At 43.8% G+C, this 22,526-nt stretch overlaps 2 protein-coding genes across 6 annotated transcripts in view; one reads left to right on the forward strand and one right to left on the reverse strand.

The window, feature by feature from the left end:
- Positions 1-12,400, forward strand: part of pola1 (polymerase (DNA directed), alpha 1) — a 52,944-nt gene extending 40,544 nt beyond the window's left edge. For all 5 annotated transcript variants that reach the window (XM_058059869.1, XM_058059867.1, XM_058059871.1 and 2 more), the window contains 2 exons: positions 4,312-4,408; positions 11,280-12,400. In XM_058059869.1, the coding sequence (XP_057915852.1) occupies positions 4,312-4,408; positions 11,280-11,416 (234 nt within the window). In that variant the 3' untranslated portion in view covers positions 11,417-12,400. The remainder of the gene's footprint in view (positions 1-4,311; positions 4,409-11,279) is intronic.
- Positions 12,401-16,879: 4,479 nt separating this feature from the next.
- Positions 16,880-21,878, reverse strand: arxa (aristaless related homeobox a). The gene is made up of 5 exons (XM_058060156.1): positions 21,515-21,878; positions 20,462-21,050; positions 19,835-19,880; positions 18,538-18,869; positions 16,880-18,154 (listed from the first exon to the last, which is right to left on the reverse strand). Exons 1-5 carry the CDS (start codon positions 21,702-21,704, stop codon positions 17,884-17,886), a joined length of 1,428 nt encoding a protein of 475 aa, XP_057916139.1. The 5' UTR covers positions 21,705-21,878; the 3' UTR covers positions 16,880-17,883.
- Between the last annotated feature and the right edge of the window lie 648 nt (positions 21,879-22,526).

Raw genomic sequence — 22,526 nt, forward strand, 5'->3', positions numbered from 1 at the left:
TATTTTCAATGGGGGGGGAAATGTCACAAATATAGACATAATGGTGGGTGGATTATAGCATTAAAGAGGAGGTGCCAAATAAATAACCCATTCATTTTCAATGGGGACAATTCCATAGAAAATATACAATTACTGTAAATGGTGTTTATTTATTATTATTATTTTTTTACTAATCTTGAATATCAGTGTGGATTATAGAGTTAATGATTCCTGACAGGAAGACAATCGGGTCTTGTTGCTGCAGTGCTGGAATGCGAAATGCACTTCTTGTTTGTTCCGTTTTTCTCCTTTTGCATCATGCTACATTTACCATCGCAGTGGGGGCTGCCTCCGCACGCCTCTCGCCCTTTCCTCGCCTCCATCCATCCATCCATCTCTGCGTCCTTCCTTCCATCGCTGCTTTTTACTTCTCCCGCCCTCCCTGGCTGGCCGCAGATTGAGAGCGTGAGCTGATCTCCATGTAATGGGAGAGTAATAGGCACTCTGCCTTGATTGGTTGGTAATTTGGGGGAGTTATGCACAGGTGCTATTTGTAATATTTTCACTAAATTAAATTTCTTTCTCTTCCTCTCTCTCTCTCTCTTGCTGCTCTCGCTGTTCCTTTCACCAAACGCCCCCGTCCATCCGCCCACCCCGCCCGCATCCAGAGCGCTTAACTCAAATAGCCTCTTTTTTATTTTTTTTTCCCTCTTCTCCTCCGCACTCTGTTTCAAATCTCTCTCCTGACTTTCCTTTTCTTTCCCCTTTTATTCACCGCTTTCTTGCCCCTGCTCTTTTCTTTTCACTTTCTTTCCCTCCCCTCCCCTCCTTAGCTCTTCCACTTATTCTCTCCTCATCCTCCTCACCCTCCCGTCTCCCTTTTTTTTCTCCCCCTCGCTTTATTGATGTACGCTCAGGCGCCCATTAGAGCTCCCTTTTTTTCCCCCTCTAGTGGAAATTGCACCGTGTTAATTTTCACACAAATTACGGCAATAGCAGGTATCTCTATTTGATACATTATAGCGGGAGCAATCAGAGATAATTGAGTGCCTTTCAGAGGGAGACGGCTGCATTCACCGCCGCCTCAAAGCCGCCCCATTATCGCCTAATCGCTCTTTAAACACTGAATTTCGCCGAACAAAAATTCTTGTCATAATTTTGCTTAAGTGTATTTGGAAATCACAGTCCTTTGAGCGAAGATAATTGAAATCAAATCCCTTTCACTGGAGCTGACATTTCTACATTTCCCCCCAATTGAAATTAATTTCAAAAATTGGGCATGAATATCTTCAAATAGCAGGCAATTATGCCTTTCAATGGGGAGAAATTACCGGCGCTGAATGCTCGGAGGCTTGCAGGCGAGAGCGCCAGTTAAATGCCTTTGTTTCCCGTCATGTTTGCCTAGTAAAGATTTACATATATTGACTCATTACCGTGTCTTGTGAAGCTGATCAGCGCCACTCGCTCCGGCGGCAATGAGCGCTCATCGCGTCTTCAAAAGCCCCAGCGTTTAGAGTCGTCGGATGTTTGCTTCTCGCCGCAGCGTGACGGTCATGTCGGACGCCGTCGTGGATTGATGGCCGGTGAACCAGTGGGGTTTTTTGTCCGCGTTTTTTGACAGGAATAAAGTTGGAGTCGAGCGAGAATAAGTCGTAAAAAATGTCATTTTGGTAGCTCAAAGTTCAAAATATTCATTCATTCCTTTATTTTCTACCGCTTTTTCCTCACGAGGGTCGGGGGGAGGTGCTGGAGCCTATCCCAGCTGTCTTGGAGCGAGAGGCGGGGTACACCCTGAACTGGTCGCCAGCCAATCATAGGGCACATATAGACAAACAACCATTCACACTCACATTCATACCTATGGACAATTTGGAGTGGCTAATTAACCTAGCATGTTTTTGGAATGTGGGAGGAAACCGGAGTACTCGGAGAACATGCAAACTCCACACAGAGATGGCCGAGGGTGGAGTTGAACCCTGGTCTGCGTACTAACCACTCGCCCGCCGTGCCGCCCCAGTTCAAAATATTAATTTTTATAATTATTTTAAAGTCGTATTATGACTGAAATTATTGATTTTTGGAAAATTATGGTGCGGAAAAAGTTATGGGAATAAAATCGTACGCAGATTCCAACTGTATTTCTTTTGATTTGTGCTTCCTTATTCCACCCATGGTCCGCCTGTGGGCATGCACACTCCACAATGATTGACAAAGTGCTGCCTAACTAGGAACCATATAAGGAAGTCCGCCCTCTGTGATGTCACAAAGGGACGGTTTTACCACGCCTTTTCAAACCGAGTGTTTTGAGCCATCCCAAACTTCTTTTTAGGGCTCACTTTCAAATATGCAAACCTTGTTATCTGAAACTTTGACATAGTTTTAAACGAGAATACAACATTTTTAACTACATTTATAGGTCAGAAAAGCGGAAAAAGCATCAAAAGTTTAAAAAAATATATTATAGGTATTATAAGATATTATGGGAATAAAGTCATACTACAAAAAGAACATTTAGATTTAAACTTAAATAGCCAAAAACTTACCACTTCCACACGGATAGGGAGGATAACTATTAACAGTTATTTAACCTTTAACATAAACATTAATCAAACGTAATAATTTTTTCTGGGTACATGATACCATACAGCATCCATATCAAACGTGCGCGGGCCGCACTAACATTAAACTTTCATATCAAGGCGGGGGGCCTCAAACTAGTGTCCTGCGGGCCACATTTGGCCCGCGGGCCGCGTATTTGAGACCCCCGCAATACAGCTTCTAAGCCAATTTTACTAAATATCAAAGTGGCCCCTGCATCCTTTCATTTTTTTTTTTTTTTGGTATGTGGCCCTTGATGGAAAGGATTGGACCCCCCCCCCAGCGGCCAAGTTCTTCCTGAAGGGTGGCGACAGGTGTTTTAAGACTCGGAGCAATCCTTGAGTGCTCATTTTTTGTCCACTCCAGCGACGTGACGAGTGATTCACGGGGTCCATTTGTCTGTTTTTAGATTTGTCCTGATGACACACATTTCTTGTTTTTTTTTTTTTTTTTTTTTTCTTAACTGTTGCTTGTGAATGTATTTGCGAAGGGAAGCTCAGGGGTACGACGCTCCGAGGGGAGTGGTGGTGGTGGGAGAAGGAGTTGGGAAGGGGGTGTGGGGTCCCCCCCCCCCACACGCTCCCGGGAGAGAGGCAATTTCACAGCTGGTTTGCTCCTTAGGCAGTCAGGCTGAAAATGCTGCAGATTTGTGGAGCAAATTGAAATGGTGTCAATGCGGGGAACAAAGCGCCGCAGCTGAATGACGAGGCATGCGTGTGTGTGTGTGTGTGTGCGTGTGCGTGTGCGTGCATGTGTGCAAGAAAGGTGGGGTTGAGGTGCTCCAAATTCAATAACAACCCTGTAATATTTTAGCCACGCCTTTCTGACACCTGTCAGTCAGTCCAAATGCCTCAATGGGCCCATAATCAGCATTATATTGTCTGATTGTGAGTGTGTCTTTGTGTTGTGCGCTCCCCCCCCCCCCCTCTGCCTGTGTGTGTGTGTGTGTTTATTATTCAAGATGGCATGTGACCGCGCTTGCACAACCTTGGCAACCAAAAGCGAGGCTCCATTATGGGTCGTGCATGGTTTGGTTGTTGGCTAGGCGGCGCATCAGTGGTCAACAGCTGTGCGTTCCGTTGACGGCCATTAAACACCCCCCTCCCTTTCCACTTGTGTATACACACACACACACACACACTCATCATATTTTTGCACGTAGTTACATTAGACACTCTTGCCACTTGATTATGCCGCCGCAGTAAAAACTGAAATTACAATTACGTCGCCGGCGGATTGGCAGGTATAATGGGCATGGCGTACGCTCCGGCGGCGACACGCAGGAATTGTCGGGGGACTCTTCCTCCCCGGCGGTAATAATAATAAAGCACTCGTCGCGCACACCTGACGGCGGCGTGGGGTCGAGGCTTAGCGTGCCCTCTCTGGCGACGCCGGGGAAATGACGAGCCAATAACTGCAATTAAACACGCGGTATAATGGCTAATCAAATTGACAGCCTCGGCTGTTGGCGTGCCTCTCTCACAATAGCGTATCACAACAAACTATTAGCCGGGAGGGCGTTTGAGGCCCGATCCTCTTTTCTTCTCGCTCCTTCGCTTCCACCGCACACTGTCACACTCGTCGTCGCACCCCCCCTCTCTTAGTTAATTGCAGCCAAGACGAAAAAGCAAGCAAATTTACTGCATCACACAGAGGAAGTGGAAATGAGCAAGCACGATTCGTATGACAAAACTTTTTAATAGCTTTTGCGTTGCGTGTGTTCTTGCTTTGCAGTACTCCGAGAAGGCCCTCTACAACCAGATCTGCTTCTACAGGTTCATCTTTGATTGGGAACACGCCGTGGCCAAAGTACTACCGGGGGAAGAGAAGAGTAAGAACACACACACACACATACGCGGTGCAGGTTGTACTTGAAAGGCTTTTTAACAAATTCAATATTTAGAAGAGCACTTTTAAAATGTAACCATTTACAATAGTATAACAATACCAAATATGCTATATTATTAGTCCATAAATATGGAAAAACAGGTTATATGTAGTATTATGTCACTAGACATTAGTAATATTACATGACCTTTCATACACGATGGAGACTACCGGATGCTGACGGAGACGAAGTGCTCAAAATGTTCTCCTCTCATTCCATGTGGAAGTGGTAAGTTCTGTTTTTTGTCCCTCTTCCAAAGTTTGTTTTAAAAGCTTAAAATCTAGAATAAGTAACTAGGAGAGGCTAACTAGTTGGCTATGCTAGCCGCGACTGTCTTGTATTTCTACTTTCTGAACCACGGCAACCTGTGGAATAATGATTTTTTTCCACCAGTAGGCGGTGTCAGATCAGTGTACCATTCAGGTTGAGTTTGTTACAAAAAATGACAGAAAATGTGGAATTTTATTTTTTTTAAGTCCTGTTAGCCAGTGTGTCCTGAATAAGAAGTAATAGATAAAAATCTAAAAATAAAATAAATTAAAAAAAATAAATAATAATAACTGAATACAGATACATGTTTTTAGCCTTTTTACAAAATAAAAAAATATATACAAGTATATACTTTTGAATACATCACCACTGGCTAAACAGCTAAATAACAAGCATGTCCAAACTGGATGCTAAGATCAAAACATCCACAAATCACTTCCTGTTTTGTCGCATATGGCTGACTTGTCACATGCTGTTGAAAGTTGTGCGCCTTTGCCACAAACGTGGCTTTTAAATGCGATATTTCATACCTTTTTAGTCCCACGTTTGTGCGATAATTGAGTTTTCCCCCCCGACCCTTAGGATTGAAATCAAGGCGGTGAAATTGGCGTTTGAATCCCCCACACCTCAGGCGACGTCGCACGAACAATCAATGTCTCCGAGTAAGCCTGTTAGCCGAGTCGGCAGCGGTGCCCTGTGCACACACACACACACCAAAGTACGGCCATTGCATATGGGTGGAGGTGGAGGGGGTGTGGGGGTGTGGGGGGGTTAAGGACATTCAGCTCCTCAAGTCAACAGCCCTAATTTAGGAGACGGATTCAATCACACACACATACAGAATGCAAAACGCTCCAATCACCGGGAGAGCGGCGGAAAGAGGCCCTCCACCGCTCCCCCCCCCCAGCAGCCCCCTTCGCTCGCTGTCCACCTTTAGCGCTCTCCCCCTCCGTTCGCTCTCTCTCTCAGACAGGCACTCGTTTGGCTGTGTTGATTGAAAACAGGTTTTAGATTTGGAGAAATGATAGGGCGAGTAATGCGCGCGCTGACGAAAGGATAGCCCTTCTCTTGTAATGGGACATGGAGCGTATATTTCTCCCCTTGGGCTCAAATAGACGCTCCTCCAGCCCTCTGAGCGCGCTCAGTAGGCGGCAGCCGTGAGGCCTCTTTACCCGTAGTTCTCCCTGATTGATGTCACTTGATTAGAAAGGGCCGCCGGGCTGAGTGATTTATTTATTTGATTAAATATGTATTTATGTATTTTTATGTATGTATGCCTGAACGCCGGCCTTGTGTGGCAGCCAGGAGAGGCCGAGTGAGACGGCGGAGGTAAATATAACATGTAATCAGCAGATGACCACTCGGATGATGGAAGGCGCTACAATAAAGGGATGGGAGGGGTGTTAACGTGATTATACCCCCCCCCCCCCCCCACACACACACACTTCTGTTTTCTTATGTTTTTCTCTCGGGGGGGGGCGAGATATAAGAAATCATTGCCAATCACTTCTTGACTCGGTCCGCCCCAAATAGATTCGGCGCTACCCTCGCTCATAAACACGTTTTAGTCCGCCAGAGAATAAGACGATGCAGCAAGAGGGACCGGTGTTGTGTGGTGTGCAAATTGATAAGTTTTTATTCAAACGGGATATTTGACACCACTGCTGCCACTTTTACACGCCTATTGTTCTTTTTTTTACGTCACATTAAATAGGCTAGGCGATCACTGCAAGCTAGCATAGCATGCCACTGATCTACCGTAGTTAGTTATCCTTGCCAATATACTTACAATGAACTTAGTGTTACAAATAAAGTGCGGGAACAAGGACAAAGAAGTTAATAACTTACCACTTCCACACAGAATGAGGTCTCATATAAATATATATATATATAACATCATGTCTCCATTGACCACAGTCCTATATATAACTTGTCTTTCCATGTTTTCTTGCATGGAAAACCCAAGCAAAAGATGTAAGTGCTTTACACTGACTACTCTAAAGCAGATATGTCAAGAGTTACATTTAAAAATAAGACATTTTCAGGACAATTTCAGAGAATTCTGGTACTTCCACCAAAATTTCTATTATACACATACATGAAATTTTTTTTACTGTATCTGATCACCAAGACCCCTGCAAAATTATCATTTTAATGTGAGTTTAAGAAGCATTGAACATGTTTTATTCTATAAACCATTGACAGAAAAAAAATGGTTGATTTTAACTTTTAAACAAGCCAATAGTACATAATGTTTTCAGAAATCAGTATTTGTGGAATTAATTTTTAGTCACTGCTTTCATGCTCACATGCACACACTCAATGTCCTGCTCCATTTTGACCAATTTCCGAATGTAACCGCTCATTTTCTCGACATTTTTGCGATATTGTCAATCCTCTTGTGTCGTATTCATCACACCAGCAGGTATGCATGTTTGTGTGCCGCTAACAAAAGGTGACAGCATCCATTTAGCTTCGTAAAAGTGTGTCTCTCTCTCTCACACACACACGTGCACACACACACACACACTTCCATGCTGCTAGAAAGTATAGGTTTAAGGTGTTAAAGCTCTGTCCTGGTGCCGTAATACCACATATTACTGCATTACACACCCAGGGGCCGCGTTGCTAAGATTACAGGGAGGAGACGTGGAATCCTATGCACCGTGTATGTAGTTCACATTATCAATATGTTTGGAACTGGTGGCTTCTCCCTTGTTTCCAATCAGAATGTTTGCGTCATGGTGTCAACGCTTAATTTTATTGGCCGTAAAGATGGCGAGGCTCCATTATTAGCGGCCTAACACTTAGCACAAAAGAGCAATGCGTTGACCGCGATCATCGAGGTAGCGAGCACGTCTTATCTGCATTTTTTTTTTTTGTGCCTGATTGCCGCCGCTGAGTAAAACCTGGAGGTAATTTCATCCGCGGCAGGAGAGCGACGAATAGACAAACGCACACGACGCGCCTCCCCCGTTTCTCGTCTCGGAGCGTCTCATATCAATGACGTGCAATCGTTTCTTGTCAGTTTTGGTCTCTGCTTGCTTTTTCCTCCTCCCCGCTACGTCTTTTTGAGTGTGGGCAGCGTGATTGCGTGCGAGCCGTAATGTAATTTTACCGCATTGATAAAACACAAATTGTCCTCGAGTCGCACGTTTCTAATGATCCCTTTTTTACTGTCAGGCTCGGCATTTGGTCGCATTCCGTCCTCCCACTCTCTCTCTCTTTCTCTCTCTCCATTCTATCCACCTCCTTCGCTCTCTTCATCCTCCCCTTCCTTTCTGCGGCGTGGCCAAGTCCGCGGGTGCGATTGTCGAATCAATTATTCATTCTGTGCAATTACACTCACACAAAGAAGTTTCCCCCGTGCACCGAGTGGTGATTAAATTAACTGCTTTTCCAGCTGCCCGCCGCCACCAGCCTAATGGAATATTCATGGACGCGGCCGCCGCGATGGCCGATCTCCATTAACTTCATCATGCTCACTTAATTACAGGCTTGTTATTGTATTTACACCTAGTTAGAGCGTGCAGAGCCCTGACATGCTCGTGCCCAGCGCCGCCGCGGTGTGCGCGGGTGTGCGGCAACACCTCGGTTACAGCCAAGATAACCCCGGATACGTTCACTGTGTGTGTGAGGCAAAACGCTGGCGTGGAAGTAATTCCCTTCCATATACGGCCTTTTCTTGACGATTTCCTTTTACCAGAATTGGCTCAAAACGTTCGTTTTGAGAAGGCGTGGTAAAACCGTACCTTTGTGACACCACAAAGGGTTGACTTCCTTATATGGTTTGGTTAGGATGCATTTTTATCAATCACGTGGGGGTGTGGGCCATGGGTGGAATAAATTAAAACAGACCAATTTGGCAGGAAGTCGGAATACAGCCGGAATAGGTGCAGATTCTGGAAAGTCTAAAGTTTTCTGTGCTGGTTATTGTGTGTACCTGCTCTATAGGAGACCACAACTCAACACCAAAGGTCGAAGAATTAGCATAATAGGTCTTCTTCATGAATTTAGAAATAAGAATCCAATGAAATATTGCTAGCAATGATACAATTTGGAAAGTTGCACATTTTTGTGTGTGGCACAAACATCCATAATAAGAACAAAGTCTGGACTAATGAGTGGCGTTATCGACTGGGCTAACTGGACTCTCCAATCACAGTTGCCTATTGACTATTTTCGACAGCTAACGACTTTTAGCAACACATCGAAGCTCAGTTCCGACTGCCAGGAATTTCCACGTAGAAATGGTACGATGCACAATTTTTGTGTTAACCGGCTCATACCTTACCAGTATCATTAACGGCAGAAAAAGGATCCCGATATTAGCATATATTTTTATGCTAATCTATCGATAGCAGGTCAAGTATATTTAATCCAAAGCCTTTCCCCATTTATATCCCATATCCAGTTACTCAAATAAATACCGCCCCTCCAATATATGCATCTCCCCTTTGCCTCCTTGCCACCAGTTCGGCACAGTTGCCCTGATTTATTCGGTAGAAAGCGATTATCAGCTGTAACCCGTTTGTACCTCCTCTCGAATGAAGGCCTTACCTCAAATAAGCACCGCTATTTGATTTGAACATGTTGTCATTTTTCTCTTTCTCTCCTCCCCTTTTGGTTTTTTACCTGAACTATTCTTTTTTTGCTCCTCTCGTAAATTCTTCCCCGGTGATTGAGGCAGAAGATGAGCAATGATGGTGGTGGCGGTGTGATTTGATTTTTTTTTTTTTTTTTATACCTTACCTTTTATGGAAATGATGACATGATTGCTTTAGCTTGATGATGCATCATCACACCCTACTTCTATTATACGGATAAATAGACTGCTTTGTCTCGCACTCCTTCCCCTGCTAGCATGACGATGTTCGTCAAAGTCAACTACACCATTTTGTGTGTCCCCCCCCCCTTAGTCTCCATGACGGAGTTGGTGTGCTTTTTAAGTGTTTAACCGCCATCAATTGTGTGCACGCGTGTGTGCGGATTTCTGTGTATCTAGCCTTTGTTCTCATGGCCACTCGGCCGGCTTCTGTTTATCCAGCGGCTGCTAATGTAGCAGGAAGGAAGCACAAGACGGGAGATAGGGCTGTCGGGCTGACAACTCGCCATATGGACGATTTTAATCTGCGCAGAAATACATCACTCCCTCCTGGAGGCCATATTTTTTTTACAATGATCCCACTTCTGACACCAGATAGTGAACAATGTGATGGAAGTAAAAAGACTATATTATGTCCTTTTTATGTTTTTTCTCGTATTATGCCTACATTATTAAGTTATGAGTGCAAATGTAACTATAGGGTTGTTATTTCATGTCCAGAGGGCTCTAAAAATGCCTTTTCAACATGTTTTCAATGAATATATTCATCCCATCACTCCCATTCCACATTGGGAGTGACCAGGATGGATAGGATCAGGAACGAGAAAGGTCCCACATTCCAAAAACATGCTAGATTAATTGTCCATACGGTATGAATGTGAGTGTGAATGGTTGTTTGTCTATATGTGCCCTGTGATTGGCTGGCCACCAGTCCAAGGGTGTACCCCGCCTCTCGCCTGGAGACAGCTGGGATAGGCTCCAGCACCCCCTGCGACCCTCGTGAGGATAAGCGGTAGAAAATTAACAAATTAATGGTACCTCCTGGGTGTTAAGTTGCTGTGTGATGAGGTAAATGTTGTTTGTAAGATGACGCCATGAGTCAGACGTGCAGGCCTCACGGCTAGGAGACTCCAGTTCAATTCCACCCTCTGCCGTCTCTGTGTGGAGTTTGCATGTTCTCCCTGTGCATGCGTGGGTTTTCTCCGGGTACTCCGGTTTCCTCCCACATTCCATAAACATGCTAGGTTAATTAGCGACTCCAAATTGTCCATAGGTATGAATGTGAGTGTGAATGGTTGTTTGTCTATATGTGCCATGTGATTGGCTGGCGTGTACCCCGCCTCTGCCCCGCGACCCTCGTGAGAATAAGCGGCAGAAAATGAAGCATCATGATAGTCAGTCAAACAGTTTTAATTTTCATTTCTGAGTGCGGAATTTTTTGCCCGAAATCGGTAAACAGATTTTTTTTTAAGGTATCGAAGGTGAGCTTTGGCCCAAACAAACACGTTCCCTCCAGCGGCAGCCATTATTCCTCTTGGACGTGATAGTGTGTTATTACTTCGTTTTTATGACACTTGATGCACACTCGACGCAATGTCGGCGAGATTCGGCGGCCGGCCCGCCTCAGATGGTGTCAGTCGCCTCGCCAGCGAGCCCACCTGAAGGGATAACGCACCAAATATTGACTCAACGCTCTCGTCGGGACTTTTTCCATCGATCTCACGTTCCTGCTTCTATTGCGCCGTCATCGACCAGTCGCTCCAATTGTGTGATGCCCCTTCCCTGCCTTCAAAGCGATAGCATGACAGGCAGCTAGCGTAGCGTCTCCAGGTAAATATCCAGGAGTAAATATGGCAGATTCACCTACTGACACCTTGATTTTTTTTTTTTTTTTGCTGACATTAACACCGTTTTTCTCCATTTTTTTTCCCCATTTAGGTCGTGCTGGTTGGTGGAACAAAGAAAAGGAGATCTACAGGAAGCTGAAGGAAGTGCCCGATAAAGCACTCAGCGCTAGCGGCTACTCTGAAATTAACCTGGCTAAACTCTTCCAATCCTTCTCCTCCCTTAAGTAAAAAAACAAAAAACATTTTACTTTTGCGGGATTATAGCTTATCCGTGCACGTAATGGTTCTGGTTTTAAAGCCCAATCAATCCCACACTCCATCCTCTGTGCGACTCACATGCACGTGAATTGACCCCCCATCATCCACACTAAAGGGGGAGTAATCACACATAAATGACCATCTTTACGTGCGTGTGGAAAAAAAAAAAAAAAAAAAAAAGACTTATCTCCACGGCAGCTGAGTATAGTCCAAAAGGCGCCAAATAGCTAATGATCGCAACCTACGCCACTCGGACCACTGGATCCCTGAACCCATCGGACACTTGTTCTGATTACCTCCATTCATCCCGTGTGTGTGTGTGTGTGTGTGTGTGTGTGTGTGTGTGTCAATCACAAGGCGGGCTGATAAAGCATGCAGGAGTTGACTTGCGTGTAAGGAAGGCCACACGCGCAGCCTCCCCCCCCCAACCCCACCCTCACTCTTTTGTCTGGGTATCGAACAGCAAATCTTCTCCTACACACCGCCTTCTGTTTAACACACACCCCCACACCCCCCCTCAATTGTGTTTTTACCTTTGTCATTTTCCGTGTTTGTTCCAGTTCTTTTGTAATTAGTCACTGGTATTCGTGTTTTGATACTTAAACAATAAAAAGGAGAAATAAGTAAATGCTGCATTCATGTTGTTGTTGTTGTTGTTGGCAATTTGTCTCCGTAATTTCACTTTAAATGTCAACATGAGGTGCAAAAAATTAATTAAAAAATATTTTGTCGGATATATCGTCATAAATATTTAATCCAGCTGTCAACTGTGCAAGTCTATTCATGACTCAAAGGGAAGTTTTGTGCTCGCAATTCAGTTTATTGACAAAAATATACAATTTGACGTAATATATACAATGCATTGTTATTGTAAATGCATCATTTTTAATGCTGCTTTTTCCATTGCGCAGGTGTACCGTACCGAACCTAATCCAAGCTATCGCTATTATTGCAGTTTATTTTCACGATTCAGATAATGTATAAATATTTGTAAAAAATCTGCACATTTGACAGCCTTTTTCAAATACTAAAAAATAAATTTTAATTTTTTTTTTAAATGTCTGCAATTTTAATAACTATGAAATAAAAATATATATACATGTGTACACTGTATATATATTTTTATTTATTATATGTATTTTTTATTTATTTATTTCTATTTATATAAAAAAATAGACAAAGTACTAATCCAAGCTGTAGCTTTTTTTTTTCAAATTTTTATTGTATTTTTGTGTACCCCATTTTCTCTATTTAACCATAATTGCAATAATAAACATCAAGTGCAGCATTCCAATGAAATGAAGCTAATCAAATGTTACAGATGTCAATCAAAAGCGGCGATACATATTCTTAGCATTACGATCTCATTGTGTACTGAAATGCTCGGCTTTTGGCATCGCCCCCCCCCCCCCCCCCCCCCCTTTCCCACCCCTCCAATCAGCGTGAATATCCCGTACTGGCGGTGAAAGTTGAGTCCATTAAGTACTCCGGCATTTCTCGCTAAGAATTCTTTGTGTGTTCCGATATTTTCTCCCCGTGACTTATTCCTGCTGTTTACATTTCCATCAACCCGTACCGCCTTGCAAATCACTTGAAAAACATTGTGACCTGTGAAGGCAACATGAAGTGGACGTCGCACTTCTAGGCTGATTCACAATGGCAACTGCGTGCCGGTGAAAGTGGATTTAAAGACCCATAACTTTACATATTTATTTTTATGTTTTTTTTAATGCTTTTTAGATTTAATGATTTCCACGACTGAGGCCCGCCACAGCAGCCGGGGCCTTGTTTTGTCCCGGTTTGCTGTAAAGCAGTCAAACGGAGTCCCTGGCATTAATTCGAGCCCGCTAAGCTAATAAGGTCGAAGAAGTCTCTTTGTATTGTGGCGTTAAGCTTTATTGCTTGTCGTTTTGACCAGCCACGGACAAGGTAGGCTTTGATGAGGGAATTAGTCCCCCATTCTGCGGCTGTTATTCATAGCGCGCTGGAAGTACAAGCAGGCGAGAGGGTGTCAAAAGGAGAGCTGGTCCTATTGCAAAGTGTCTCCCTTGTTGGAGCTGAAAGGGCGGTTATGAGACGATAAACCGCTTAATACACTGAGCTAATTGGATGAGAGCAAGGGAGACGGGGAATTAAGGGGCGACCCGAGAGGGGAGCGGAGTGCCGCGGCCCCCGCTATTCAGCTCTTTCACTGGGCCCGGGAAGGGGAGGGAGATGCGGAGGGAGTGGTGGTGGGGGGGGGGGGGTCGCCGTTCATCAAAGCGCCTTTTCGAGCGCCTCTCTCCCAGAGAGACTGAGTGAGCGGGGACTGATCCGGCTGAGGCCGTGGAGTGATTGGGCCTATTCTCCTCTCCGACTGGGAGAAATGAGGGCCGCACAAATCCAAATCAGGGGCCAAATCAAGTCCAAGGGGAAAGGGGAGGGGTGAGGTAGAGCGTCGCATCCAGTGGGAGGGGACACCTGGACCAACCGACCAGGCGTGATGGAGGTGTGGGGGGCCCAGAATTATTGGGAGAGACTTGAGGACAGGGGTGTCCAAAGTGCTGCCGGAGGGTCTTTTGTGGTCCGTGGCAGTTTTTTATTGGCCCGATATTTAACAAGAAGTAGTGGTAAAGTCAGCAGTGATTTCACCAGTCAAAATATTAAGACAAAAAACTTGTGAATAACTTGAAATATTCTGAGTAAAAATAATATAATTTTAGCTGCATAAAGTTCAAATATTGATAATATTTTTATGTTTAATATGAGAAATAAAACAACAAATGAAGTTGTAATTTTTGAATAATTTCGTCACGGAAAAAAGTGCTTACGAAAAATTAAAATTTACAAGAAGAAAGTTTGAAAAAGTTGTACAGTTAAAATAAATTTGCTGTCATTTTATAAGAATAAAGTCAAAAAAAATTATAAGAATAAACTCTTCTTGTTATGAGGAAAAATGTCATCCTGAAGTTGAAATAAAGTTATAATATTAAGAGAACCAAAACAAATTACGTTGTAATTTTTTGGGGAAAATTGGGTAATAGAAAGTTGTTTCAAAAATAAAGTAAAAAAATATTCAATTAAGAGAAGAAAATTTGCAACAAATTAAAATGGTTAGGATATTTTTTTTAAACAGCATAAATAGAAAAATAGCTATAATTTTACCAGAATAAAGTCAAAATATTTAGCGAAAAAAGTTATATTTTTAATAATATATATTAATATATTAAAGTAGAATACATGCTTTTATTAGTACAAAAAACTGCATATCTTTGGCCTAAATTAAGCATTTTCGAGCATGGTGGAAAATACAAATACAGCTATATCGCATACAAATATATCGCAGTCCCAAAACGCGTTCGACACTTGTCACTAGGTGTCAGTAATGTTACGCTGATGATACAATATTCATCGTATGAAGTACTGTACAAAATAATATTTAAAAAAACTCTCCCGGTATATGAATCTAATATTATCTTATTTTCTGTTATTATGCCTATTATATTGTGTAATAAGAGTGTAAAGGGGTACTATAGGGCTGTTACTTCAAGTCGAGAGGGCTCTAAAAATGTTAAATAGGTTTTATAATGATGAAAATATTCCATTTATAAGTAAGGAATGACTTGTACTGCCATAAAAAATGTCCAAATTCAATGTGATATTTGCACCAACGGCGGCTGTCGGTACTTTTCTAGCGATCTTGTGAAAGGATTAGCCGCACCGAGTCATTAGCCGTAATCCACCAGCGTTAAATGAGATGCTAATTTATGGCCGGCATTCCCACAGACTCTGGGGGCTAAATCAAATGTACTTCATAGCAAACAAATTGCTTAAATTTGCGCTGAGTGGTGAGTGGGGCATTGCTTGGCCTGCCCCGCGGGTGTTGGCACGCTATGCTACGCTATGCTACGCCCCAGCCCATTGACGCCGCTCCGTGAAATTATGCATCCTTTTTTTAAAAAAAAAAAAAAAGCAGACTCCCACCTGCGTATTTCTCCTCGTCTTGAGTCCAAACATCCAAGTCTGAGTCTCTGATGGATATTTTCACTGCAACTTGCTTTGTCACTTTCTCGCCTTTTTGCACCGCAATGGACGTTTTCGTTTTCTACCAGCGGGGCATCAACACACCCACACACACACACACACACACTCCTAAGCCTTCCCCATACATTACACTTAAATTGGTTTTCCATTCATGGCTAACAATAAGATTAAAGCAAACCACTATAAGGTTTTTTTTTTTTTTGTGGGGGGGGTACTGAATAAGGAAAATGTTGTTTTGGTAGGATTAAATAAGATCCGCTTCCTCCCTCGTTTTAGTCGGACATGTTGAAGTTAGTAAGTGTAAATAGGTGATGTATGTACTGTAGTGTAACATGTTTGAAGTATACTACAAATATACTGCAGTATTACCTTCAATCAAACCAGTTCAGGGCAGTTTAAGGCTGAAAAACTTGGACCTTGTACCTTGTACCTTGTGTAAATGGAAAAATATTTTTGGAAAACACTTTCCAGGGTGGGGAAAATTTTGTGTAATGACTTTTTGAAAACTTTATCGCATCGACAACATATAACAAAATAATATCCAAACTGATATTTTGTTGTTATACTCCAAAATGACCGTACGAGGCTTAGAACTTCGGAAGTCTTCTTCTTCGTTTTGGCGTGTCACACGGTTCTGTGTGTTTGTTTACATCGCCACACGTCGGTGAGCCTTGTGTATTACATCATTGTCACATCGTGTGATCCGTGTACCCCGTATTCGTAACCCATCATTCTTTACAGCGGCGACATGTCTGCTCGGCTTCTGATTCCTTCTTGTTTGGACTAAATTGAGTGATTAACAGATGTCGGACCTGTAAGACAAGTCCAGAGTGAAAAAAAAGAGGAGGCTTTTCCCCCTGAGGCGTTCAATCAAAAGAGGGACTAAATTAATCCTCAGGGTAATTTCACGCGATTTACACGGGCACCAAAGATGGGTCAAACGGAGGAGAATGCGCATTGATTGCTGTAATAGTCAGTCGCAGAGGCAAAGGGGGGGGGGATTTAGGGTGGAATTAACCATGCAATGTGTGTGTGTGTGTGTGTGTGTGTGAAAGCCGACTGATGAAGTGGTTTGTTACTTCATTAATAACAAAGAGGACTCACTTCCAGCGACACGGCATTACAGATGTTAAGACCAATTTAGCGCCTCTAAAGCTTTTTTTTTTTTTTTTTTTTTTTCCCCCCCTCCCTCCAAGGAAGTTTTGTCTCCGCCCGCCCGTGCTAAGTGCTGGATCTAATTGAAAACCCCTCGCCTTTGTGCTTCCTTTCACAAGTCGGGGATTAAGCTCATGAATATATGGCCTCTATTTTGTCAACTTGCCTCAAGAGGAGCGACACGGTTGAAATATGTCTCCTGCCCCCCCCCTTTTTTTTTTTTATGACATTCACACACACTTTATTTTATCTCCATCGTAGCACTTTTTTATTCATACTTCTAAAATATCTCACGTGTCCTGAATGCCGAAAAGAACTCGTTTTGACTTTCATTAAAAAGCGTCCATTCAGTTCTCATATAGCACGGACATAAATAATGATCTAAAAATCGAATAATTCATAAAACACAAGTAGATTTCTACACAGGATCCACATTCTTCACACACTACACCGAGTGCAAATGATCAAAACTCCTGAAATATTATACACAAGCTTGGAAAATGATGACTTGTTGTCGTGTCGTCCCGCTTTACATATTATGTACAGCTTTCTTTCACACAGTCTTTAGAAAGCACGCCACTCGTGGTTGAGGGGGGGCGTGCTTGGAGAGAAGACTTAAGTCAGGTCTGTGGACCGGTTTCCTTTGGTTCTGGGTGGGTGGCAGGCAGGCAGGCAGGCACGGGATACCCCCCCTTTAAATATACCATCACACATTTTCGGAACATTGTAAAGTGAATCTAGTACATCTTAGAAAGTATATTTTTCCCCCTCGAAAAAAGTCTGAAATAGACATGTTGTCTTATATTCGGGATGTTTAGATTTATACCGTTAATATGCCACAATGATGTGTTTTCAAATATTAATAAAGGGGGTGGTTTTATATTTGTTTCTACATCCAGTTCAAGACCTCTATCAAAAAAATGTAGAATTTACCGATGTTTACTACTACAATAAAAGTGCACTTCAGGGGTGTTTTTAATGTTTTGATTACTTTATTTAGCTTCATAAAAGGGGACGAATATTAGAGACATATCTCAAAAATGACGTGGTGCACTTTAACGCCCCCACCCACAAACAACAAACACTAAAAATCAGTTATTTTTGAAAACTGCAGTTTTTTGATGGAGGTCTTGTATTGGCTCACATTAGAATGTGAACCAAATAATTTATCACTGTGTGCTACTTTGTTGGGGGGGTCAACTGGGCCTTTTTTTTTTTTGGAGTGGGGGCGGGGGGGTGAAAGAGGCTTCTAGATGCGTTCAGCACACCTCCTTCCCCGTGGCGCCGGGGGGCAGGATATTGAGCTGGGTGATCTGGGCCGAGTGTTCCTTGGCCTTGAGGCGCAAGGCGGCGATACTGGAGGCCCGGCGGTCTGCCGCGGCTGATGAAACTGAAGGAGCGGAAGCAGGGGACGGGTCCGGGAGGACGGGGCCCGCGTGGGAGCTGTCTACAGGGGGGGCGGGTTGCCTCAGGAGCGCGGCGGCGGCGGCGGTGGAAGCACTGGTCAGAGGGCCCATACTGGAGAAGAGCCTGTATATATATATATAGAGAGAGAGATGTTTTGTAGTCGTCTTTAATAATAATAATAATAATAATAATAATAATAGACCCAGCTGACATCAGCTCGCTTTCTCATAACAGAGCGCGATCCAGAAGAGGAAGAACACTTCCTGTTAATTAAGGCTTTCAGTGTCCCTCGTGGCAAATGAGGAGCTAATTGTGGCATGTGGTGTTTGCAGCGTCAGCCCTCTTCACAGCTTGTTGTGCGGGATCACACATTTAGTTAATTTATTAAGACATTTGGCGGTGATTACACGCCACACTGCGAATGGTTAGCGCCGTGTCACATGGTTCTAATCTGATAAACAGCAACGCGTCAGCTGTCAGTCATTAGACCACAGAACAGAACCTACCTGCCAAAAGTGGGCCCGATAAAAGCCGGGTGTCGAAACATAGCCGCCGTGCCAAGGAAGGTCCCCAACCCGAGCGGGGTAGCAAGCGGCGGCGCCGAGCCGTTATGGTGACCTGGAGCGAGACCCGGGAAAGCGGCGGCGGCGGCCGCTGCGGCCGTCCACGCCGACTCCAAAGCGGGATGCGGGTGAGGCGGGAACGGGGCTCCTTCCAAGTAGTGGCTGAGTGCATGACCGGCCGCCAGAGGGCCCGGGAATGGGAGACCCGGCGGATGGGCCTGAACGCCCGCCTTTTCACGCTTCCTCCACTTGGCTCTACGGTTCTGGAACCACACCTAGGAGTGGACACGGAGTCGGTAAGTCAACTGTATGGAATCAACTTCGGAATCAAACTACATATTCATGCTTTTTTTTTTGTTGTTTTTTTTTTCAGGCGGCTGACTGGACAACCACACAAGGTAAGCCTACATGTACTTTCCGGCTAATTAAACCCTGATTTCTGCAGCCAGGCTTCAGTGATGCATGATCACGAAGGGGCGGGGGGGATAATTAAAAGCTCTGTTGACTAAAGACCCCCAGAAAATTGCCTCTGAACTGCCTCCAATGACAATTAATGCGCTTTAAATGAAATTCTTTAAAGCGAAGGTAGAACAAGTGGGCGTATTTAACTTTCCCACGCATCCACTCCACCGCTGGCCAGTTTGCACTGCAGACGCACAAAGAAAAATGTCAACAGGAGGAAAGTGATTGAGCGACAGGGGACAAGCGCCGCCACACACATTATTCCCCCGGGGCTGTTTAGCATTACACAGCCGCTGGGGAATTTATGAGTTTTTATCACCTCCTGATGGCGCCCGCTAAGTGATTTGTTCACCTCCAGCCCCCCCCCTCGCCCCCTAAACAGACATCTGTTGTATCGTCGTCGGCCATTGACCCTCTAGTTGTGTTTGAACTGTCTCTGTGGTTATGAGACATACACGCTTTCAATGAGGAAAGAGGGAGTACAAGCAAACACCTTTAATGGCCTCGCCCATTTGCTCCCAAGTGCAAAAGCAAGGCATCAATACGGCGCTATTGCGATCATATAATAGGAAATCAAATAGCATCACCCCCCCCCCCTAATCCCCCACACACACACTTTTTTGCCACTCTGATGGGAATCCAAACACCAGTAGTGTTTTATGAATTGCTTAATTGCAGCTAAAAAGCCGGATAACCGCAGTAACCGCAAATGCACCCCCTTCCATTTAACACAATCAATCACATCATATAAGAACATAATAGAAAAATAAACGCTTACTTGCACCCTGGCTTCGGTCAGATCCAAACGCATGGCGAGTTCTTCCCTGCGAAAAGAATTCCAAATGTTTAAATTCTCGACACCGATGCTCCCTGTCAACAATACAAGCGGTTAAAATAGCCTGGAACTATACAGAAAGACATAATTGCACATGTTCTATTTTCTCTGTCTGCATTGGGTAGAAATAGGCCTAGTGATTGTTAGGTTTTTTTTTTTTTTTCTTCTTCTCCTTCTTCCTGCCAGTGCCTGTCAGTGTAACAACATAATGGTCGGAATAATGACATCCAAACGAGGCTGCCATGCACAAAAGCAATTGAAGCTCCCTTCAGGTGCCGTGTAAATTAGAGCCACGATTGTCAAAATGGGAATAATCCCAATACAGTTTAAAAAATATATATTTATATGTAGATACATAATTTATGTATTATATCAGTGGATGCATGTGAATTAAACAAGAAAAGATTGCTTTTATTTATGTCTGTACTAAAATGTACTAAAAATAAATGTATTTAAAAATAATTATTATAGCTCACATTTTAGGCAATGTTAACATTAGATGAAATGACTATTAATTATGACAGATTTGTAATAATTTAGTAATAATACTGCAGTAATATGAATTCTAACCTGGTGAAGACGTCAGGGTAGTGCGTCTTCTGGAAAGCCCTCTCCAGCTCCTCCAGCTGGTAACTGGTGAAGGTAGTCCTGTATCGTCTCTGCTTCCGCTTCATCATGCCTTCCTCCGAGTCGCTGCCCGCGGACAGACACACGCTGTCCTCCCCGTCCCTCACGTCCCCGTCCCCGGCGTTCAAGCTCTCCCTCTCCTCGTCTTTCGGGGACAGAGCCGTCGCGTCCCCGCAGCTCTCTTCCTCTTTCACTGCGTCCTCTTCGAACTTCAACGGGCCGAGCTCCACCAGGCCGCCCCCGCCGCCGCCGCCGCCGCTGCTTTCGGTGTCCTCCGAAGCCCCCGCGGGGCTCCGTTCGCTTTCAGGCCGGCTCAGCGACGCGTTCTCCCTGTAGGACTTGCTGCGGCTGATGCTCACCTGCGGGGCCTGGATGATCTTTAGGCTGTCGGCGGCTCCTTCCAGGAGGAGCCGCTCTCGCTCCAGCTTGTCCGCCTGCTCCTGGAGGTACTTTCCTCCAGGGCCGTAGAGGCGGCGGAGCTTCGGGGGCAGGTGCATGTCAGCCCCCAGGGATAGCGACTCTTTGGTGGGCCCTGACCAAAAATGATAGCCGACATTAATTTTAGTTTATATTATATTTTTACATGCTTTCCACTAGAAGCACATATATTTATTTACACTAATTTTTGCTAAAATGTAGAAAATTTACATGCTTTTTTACAGCATAAAAACTAATAATATTATTGTTTTTTTAAACATGAAAGTATATTTTCTTACATTATTTCTTCTCAATTGGACACATTTTAAAATGCTGTTTTGGGGGTAAAATAAGCATTTTTTTCTATATTAGATTATGGATATGCTATAAAATAACTCCGAATAGCCACAATAGGAAACATATTTCATATTTTTTTAACAAAAAAAAAACAAGGCTAACTATGGTTAGCATGTTTATATATCTTTTTACATACAGCTATCAACAGCTAAGTGACATTTTTTTGTGTTTTGTCAAGTTCATTTCGGGTCATTTTGCGGAAGGGGGGGGGGGTAAACTCACCCTGAGCCGCCTTGTCGAGCTCCCCTCTGCCGGGCAGCGCCGCCAAACTTTGGGCTCCAATGAGCCGCACCTTGCAGGGGCTCCGGCGGCCCAGAATGCTGTCAATGCAGTAGGAGGACAGCAGGGTGGGAGATTTACTGCCCTTCCTCTCCGTCCTTCCGTGGACGTCTTCCTCAAAGTGTCCGCTCATGTCGACGCTTCTCCTCTCTTCTATCTTCCCCCTTGTGTGTGTGTGTGTGTGTGAGTGTGTGTGTACGTGTGCGCGCCTGTGTGTGTGCGTGGAGGCTGACGCGCCACGGAGGACAGCCTCGCCTGGCTCTGTCACACACTTCCCGGCTCCTGGCGCTCACACGTGTCGGCGGCTCCTGATTGGTCCGCAGCGTGGAGCGCGTGTGTGTGGAGGGAGACTCAGAAGAGCCGCTTTATATATTTTACATTAAGGTTAATTTCAGGGGAGGGGGACAAAACCAGACATGGACTCTTTTACCGCACACGGAGTCAACCTTTAAGGCGAAAAACGCTTTTTTCGTTTCCTAAGGAATATTTTAATGCGTTTTTTATAGCTTTATGTAATCTAAATAAATTACAAAAATGTCATATTCACATTTTAAAAAACGCTACTCTAATACTATAATAATACATTAACAATTTAATTCATTTAATACCAAAAAACGAAGTTACAATAAGGTGTTCAAAGGGCAGCACAGGGGCATTTTTTGGCTCGAAACTTATTTTTTTTTTTGGCTCTTAGCACATTCTAAAAATAAAATAAGCTATTAGTAATATATACTTAATTCGATTGGTTTAGCAAAATATCATTCACTTAGTACCCTAAAACGAAGTCACAATAGGGTGTTCAAAGGGCAGCACAGGGGCATTTTTTTGGCTCGAAACTTATTTTTCTTGGCTCTCAGCACATTCTAAAAATAAAATAAACTATTAATAATATATACTTTATTCGATTGGTTTAGCAAAATATCATTGATTTAATTCCAAAAAAACGAAGTTACAA

Source organism: Doryrhamphus excisus, chromosome 21 (assembly GCF_030265055.1).
Source record: "Doryrhamphus excisus isolate RoL2022-K1 chromosome 21, RoL_Dexc_1.0, whole genome shotgun sequence".
Lineage (NCBI taxonomy): Eukaryota > Metazoa > Chordata > Actinopteri > Syngnathiformes > Syngnathidae > Doryrhamphus > Doryrhamphus excisus.

Bases quoted from the DNA above. Each gene is read 5' to 3' on its own strand.
- arxa (XM_058060156.1), bottom strand. From the start codon at position 21,704: ATGAGCGGACACTTTGAGGAAGACGTCCACGGAAGGACGGAGAGGAAG. The intron at 19,881-20,461 runs GTTAGAATTCAT...TTCTTTTCGCAG, and splicing joins TACCCTGACGTCTTCACCAG to GGAAGAACTCGCCATGCGTT. The intron at 18,155-18,537 runs GTAGGTTCTGTT...ATATATATACAG, and splicing joins ATCGGGCCCACTTTTGGCAG to GCTCTTCTCCAGTATGGGCC.